The 6,457-nt window shown below is 42.4% G+C and overlaps 1 protein-coding gene across 1 annotated transcript; it reads right to left on the minus strand.

Moving 5' to 3' along the window:
* Positions 1-5,279: 5,279 nt before the first annotated feature.
* Positions 5,280-6,218, minus strand: LOC146853912 (olfactory receptor 5F1-like). Its single transcript, XM_085650448.1, has one exon. It carries the CDS (start codon positions 6,216-6,218, stop codon positions 5,280-5,282), a length of 939 nt encoding a protein of 312 aa, XP_085506574.1.
* Between the last annotated feature and the right edge of the window lie 239 nt (positions 6,219-6,457).

A 6,457-nucleotide genomic window follows, 5' to 3' on the forward strand; every position in this document is an offset into this window, starting at 1 on the left:
GCGAACATGTTACTACGCAGTTCGCGAAGTGCTACGCGTAGCTCGCGTAGTGCGAACTTCACTTTGCGTAGCTTCGCGAAGTGCTACTTCGCGAACTACGCCCACCCTTAGTATCTGGTGCATAGGGAGGTGGTGATTTCAATAGATAAGACAATATGGGATCTTCTACCGCTTCTTCTCCCGCCTTATCAGGACTAGACGGTAAAACCGGATAACATTTATCCACCGCCATATGATGAAGTCTAGCACAAACTTCCTGCTCCTTCTCGTCTTTGTCTCGCTGATACTGTTCTGCATTTCGCATCACCGTAATAACACCTTCTCTCTTATTTTTCTTAATCTGTTTGATTTCTTTCTGCTTGGCCTCTTTACGCCATAACCGAAAGGAATCAAACATGGCCGGCCTAACCTTCTTTTTAAACAATTTAGCTTCAAGATTATCTAATATTGCAGTTTCGAACCTACCATGTGATGGCCAACTAAGAACACCATCATTTTTAGTGTAACGAATCCAATATTCATTGTATACAATAGGACCTACCCCGTGGCGACTATAGCGCTCATAAATTGGAGTTCCAACTGGAGGTATCGGACATGAATCCTCCAGTCGGGAATCCGTGCTGCAACATTTAAGGAAACCAAACAAAGTACTACGGCCAGGCATCGTGCACACTAACCGAGTTTAAAAACTTCAAGGGCTATCGAATTACGATGTCCTCGCAAAAAATGCAAGACCCTCGGTTTTTGGCAATTGCAATCGTCAAATAAACAACTAATAACCAACAACTAAGAACCACAAATGCAATGGAACCATGCAAACAACCAAGGTTAGCGACCCACAAATACTTAACTGAAAGAGCAATGGCGTCACCAGGAAGGCCCGTCTATCGTCTCGCCGTAGAAAGGACTACGCCGGCTCCAAAACAGGTCGACAGTCAGGGCATCAGTCCGTCGCAGCCGTCAGGAGGCGGGAATCTTCGCGGGAAAAGTCTTCGGGCCACTTATTTCGACAACTGGATCGATGAAGCTGGGTGCACCTTCCCTCAGAGATTTCACACGAAGTTCCTCACGATCGTCGGGCTTTGGACCGGTACCGCTGATGTCGCCCTACGTTGGGCGCCAACTCAAGGACTGGGCTATTCTAAGGCCCAGCGGTGTCAGGGGACAACACCTGAAACCTTCGTGGGTTACCTGTTCCGGCGTACAAAACACAGAGACACGGGACACCTCCTGCGACGTCAAAGATCAGCGTTTATTTACTGCAGGGATACAGAAATCGCAAGAAGTACACAACGTGTAGGTTCTGAGAGACTGCTTCAAATTGCACAAGTGGATCGCTCCTTTTATACACATTTTCGTCATTGCACAACATGACGAACAAAAGGTTACAACTCAGTTCCCACAGTAAACTTCAAAAGGGTCGCATTCATGTTTCAGAAGCCCAGAACATAATTAAAGCAACGTTGCCGGTTCCCAACTGTAAAAGCACATTATCCCCACATTAAGCACATTCCATTCTGACTGTAATGAATTAGGAGAAGGGACAGAAACAGATGCAAAGGAAAAACAAGGATGCACAACAGATTAGAAAAGAGTGTAAAGGGCAATATCGGAAACTCAATTTCAGGATCAAAGGACTCGTGCCTAATGCATGCATGACTGAAACAATAGACTAGCACGGCAAGATGAGCCTCGAGCAGAGCCATCTGCCTTTGCCGTGTCATCCCTCTCATCATAAAAACACCTTCAAAGGAACACGTGTCCTCCACGAAAGCTGGGAATCCCAGGGTCACGAAGCGGACAGTGTCCGTTCGCTGGCTACTTGAGGGCAAGAAACAAAATGGATGCCGTATCTAAAATGGAACCCAAGGGTTCAGATGGACATACCCAGGAAGGAGACGAACCGTACATAGTAGCGTAGCGAAACCGCGTACACCCACTAAACTCGTCATTTGCGGTTCGTAGATACCAATCTCGTCCATATTCGAACACACCCAAAAAGTGCCATTACAATCCTCACAGAACCTCACTGGAGGTTCTCATTGAGGAGGGGGAAGGAATAAAAACAACATATTCAAGGCAAACAAGATATTCTAGCTGCAGCTGAGGTGAATTTGATCAAAGTGGTCTAACAGGGGGGAGAAATCGGGGAGGCTCAATTAGGGCTAATTTCAGCTAGGGCTGCCCTTAATAGGATCTTTAGAAATAGGGCAGCAGAAAAGCTTACAGTCCGGAGGGAAGAAATGCATGAGCGTAGTTAGCAAGCAGGGCATCATCAAGTTGTAAGAGCCAGACAGAAAGGAGTACCAAATTAAATAAGAGACATTCCAGCCCCCACTTTTCTGAGCCCAGCAAGATGAGGAATACCTCAATGGTGTATTATCAGCTTCTATACACCAAAAATATAACAACTAATGCTGCTCTTTTTGATAGGAGTGCCTTTAAATAAATTAAACATAGAAGAAACAGAGTCCTTGGAAAGGGCAGTACACTTTTATGAGATCAGCTCTGCATTGGCTCGTTTTCCCTCTGGTAAGGCTGCTGAGATCGATTTGATCGCTGTTGAATTTTATAAAATGTTTGCGCCCCAAAGAAAGAACATTTGACAGAGTTAATTGATCTAATTTATAGTGAAGCCCTCCCCCCCCCAAATATTCAAGGTCTATGGCTAAAATCGTTGTTTTAAAAAAACTGAATAAACCTGCTGTTGAACATGGCTCATATCGCCAAATAACTCCGATGAATGGGGATGCAAAAATTGACTATAAGGTGCTGGCAGCATGGCTAGCACAGGTGATGCCAAAGATAGTGTTTAGCCGACAATATGGGTTTATAGCAGGGAGGAAAAGACAGATCATATTAGGAGAGTGGTCCCACTGTTTGATGCAGTGCTGGTGTCAGGGGACTCTATGGCCTTAGTCTTACTTGATGCAGAAAAGGCTTTTGATAGGGTCTCCAGGTACTTTCTCTGGCAGACAATGCCGACAATGGGTATTGCACCTTGGTTTTAACAGGCTGTAAAAGCCCTATATTATAAAATGGGAGCCAGTATTTTTGTTTCAGGTGCTCTAACAAAAAATGTTGAGATTACACAGGGGACACAACAAGGGTGTCCCTGCTCTCCTCTTCTGTTTGCGTTATATATCGATCCTTTTATGTGCAAATTAAAGCAAACCGCAGCAATTCCGAAAGTGGTGGTACAAGGATATGATAATAAAATCATAGCATATGTGGAAGATATGGCCTTAGTGACCACCAGGAGTAAACGGCTCTGAAAATAATCAAAACAGGGGCTGCCAAATTTGGGGAGATCTCAGGATATTCTTTGAACAAAGACGAGAGCCAAGTTGTGAAGAACAATACGATCTTGATGGTTTATAAGCAACTTCTTGAAACAAGGTATTTATTTAGGGTTCTGCATTTCAGTTCTGCACCAGATTTACAAGGATCAATCAATAGCAGGCATTTGTTTTGCCTCGTTTTTGCTTGTTCTCTGTATGATGCATACTGCAGCAAACACAGAAAGAGGAAATCCCCATTAATGATTGTTTTCTCCACAGGAAGGTGTCCCTTCCTTCACATAAACAATTATTAAATTATGAAAAATTTTTATTTCTATGTGTGCTTCAGAATGCAGCTCACATAGAAGTAACAAATCACAATTAATGATATTTTATTTGCAGGAAGGATTAACTTCCTGCACATAAGCAATCATTCCGTGCAACGAAGAGACCCTTGCACTATGGCGCATAGGGGTCTGTGTTTGAGCTAAGCAGCTATTTTTAGTGCCAGGGCAAGGGAAAACACAGGGATGAGCAGTATTGTTGAAAATATGGTGCATCCTTCCTTTTTGCAAATAGTGAAGTGCAACACAGTGAAATTTCTCTCAGCTCTGTGCTCTGCCATTCCTTTATAAATATACCCCTTAGTTGTTTGAGTCTCTGATTCATAGTCTCTTCCAGTGTTTGCTCCATGTCTGTACCTTTATTGTTTGCCCTCTTCTCTTGCTTGTTTCATCCCCTCTGAAGTTGTCTACATTGTTTGACTTCTTCACTCCTGCATCTGTTGTCAAGCAGACCCTAGTGTGCTCTGACCATTCCTAGTTTACATTTTCAACAGGTACCTCTTCATATAACATCTCGTTGGTTTCATAGCAGCAGCACAGCACTTAATCCTCTTCTCAGTCTTCAGCATCTCTGGGGAGCTGGAAGATTACTAGAACTCTTGGTCGGTTACTGCCAACTCCTTACTGAGAACCTAGCAAGTACTCGACCGAAGTAAGGATTTGTGTGGAGGTGATGGTACCTTGCATTAACTATCTCCTATGTCTATTTTAGGTGTGAGCGTAAGCTGTATTATTTGCTGTAGTGTAATTACATTAAATAGCAGCAGAATTAGGTAAGATTACATGAAATTATGCTAGGTTCGTAGCCATTTGATTAGTACTATTTTCCATAGCACAAAATGCACCCTTGCATCCAAACTGGACCCATTTAGTGCTAAATGCAGGAGGACTGAAACATCACACGCCAGAAATGTGTTCCCCAAATGATTTCAAATTACGAGTGCTGGCAAAATTGCATAATTTTCGGTAACGCGATATTACTGAAATTTCTCTGCTTACTCCCAGGTAAAAAAAGCAAAATGCCTTTAACGATGTTTAAATAAAGGTATTTCTCCTCGTTTGCCAATCTAACACCTGCTTTTGCATTACGTTGTTAATCTGGGGCAGCATAAAAAAGCAATAGGTTTTGTGGTGGATTACCCACAGTAACGCCTATGTCATGCCCCTTTCACGTAGAAAACTGTGTGAAAGGGTACCATATAAACAAAGCATAGGTAAGCCACGCAAAGTAGTTTATTGCCAATTTATAAATATGGTGCATGGTACTGCATCACTAGAACATCGTAGAAAGTGGTGGTCCTATGGCACAATTTCCTTTTATAAGCACAATTTACAGAATATATGCAAGTATATTTGTGTCTGAAGAATTCCCAGTACCAGTGAAGCTGGAACTAAACAACTAAAGACATCACTGGTGTTTCTCTCACCCTTACCCCTATATTCCCCCACTCTGGAGACTCCAGTGGAGTCTCGAGGATTAGCTGCAGAATCCACCAAATGTATACTTTAACTTTAATCTTTTGAGGACCCTGGAAATTATTAATCATTCTTAACACTGCAGATGCGAGCAGAACCCCCAACTCTGCAATACGTTGTACTGAAAGGAAACAGTGTCCCCTATTGGAATTTTTGCATTGTATCCCAAGGTCATTAATCATATCTGCACACATGATTGTGTTATCACTTCCCTCAGTGCCAATTTCACTTCCTGGTTTCTCAGGCTGTAAATCAAAGGGTTGAGCAATGGAATTATGATTGAGTAGAACACAGCTACCACTTTATCATGTTCCAGAGAGTAACTGGATTTAGGACGGAGGTATGTAAACATTATTGACCCATAATACAAAGTGACAACCAGAAAGTGAGAGGAACAAGTGGAGAAGCCTCTGTGTCGCCCCTTTGTAGATGGGATCCTGAAGAGGGCAACAACAATATGCATGTACGTTATGAATATTACAAGGAGGGATCCAACCAGGACAATTCCACCCAAAATAGCACCCAATACCTCATTGAAGAATGTGTTGGAGCAGGATATTGTAAACAATGGTGGGCCATCACAGAAAAAATGGTTAATATTGTTTGAACCACAAAAGTGTAAAGTGAAAGTTAAACAGGTGAGGACCAGAGAGTTTAGCAACCCTATAAGATAAGATCCGACCGTAAGAGACATGTAATTTCTCTCTGTCATGATGTTATGGTAAAGCAGAGGTTTGCAGATGGCTGTGTAGCGGTCATAAGACATTACTGCTAACAGCAGTGTTTCTGCACTTCCAAAGCCTACAAGCAGGAACATCTGCAATGCACATCCAAGGAAGGAAATTGCTTTCCTGTCTGATAGAACGTTTGCAAGCATGTTAGGTGTGACACATGAAGTATAGCAAAGGTCCAGAAAGGACAGATTTCTGAGCAGAAAGTACATTGGTGTGTGAAGGCGAGGCGAGATCTTGGTCAATAAGATGATGCCAGCATTGCCCACCATGCTGATGCAATACACCAGAAGAAACACCATGAAGAGTGGCAGCTGAAGAAGTGGGTCATCAGTGAGTCCTAAGAGGATGAAATCGGTCACTGAGGTGTTGTTGTGTTCTTCCATTTTTAACAGACAATGCAGCCTGCAGAGATAAACAGAATGTACAACACCTGAGAAAAGGATCTTTCCACTTAATCACAAATTATGAAATTATACAATCATCCTAAATCACCACTAAATGTTTTTGATTCAAAACTCACAAAAATATACAGAAACAAACCAACATAACATGACCAAGTAAATATAAAATAATAATGGGGGCTAGAAACAAAACACTCTAGTGAAAGAAATGTCTGGAATTA

Source organism: Triturus cristatus, chromosome 4_1 (genome assembly GCF_964204655.1).
Source record: "Triturus cristatus chromosome 4_1, aTriCri1.1, whole genome shotgun sequence".
Classification (NCBI taxonomy): Eukaryota; Metazoa; Chordata; class Amphibia; order Caudata; family Salamandridae; genus Triturus; species Triturus cristatus.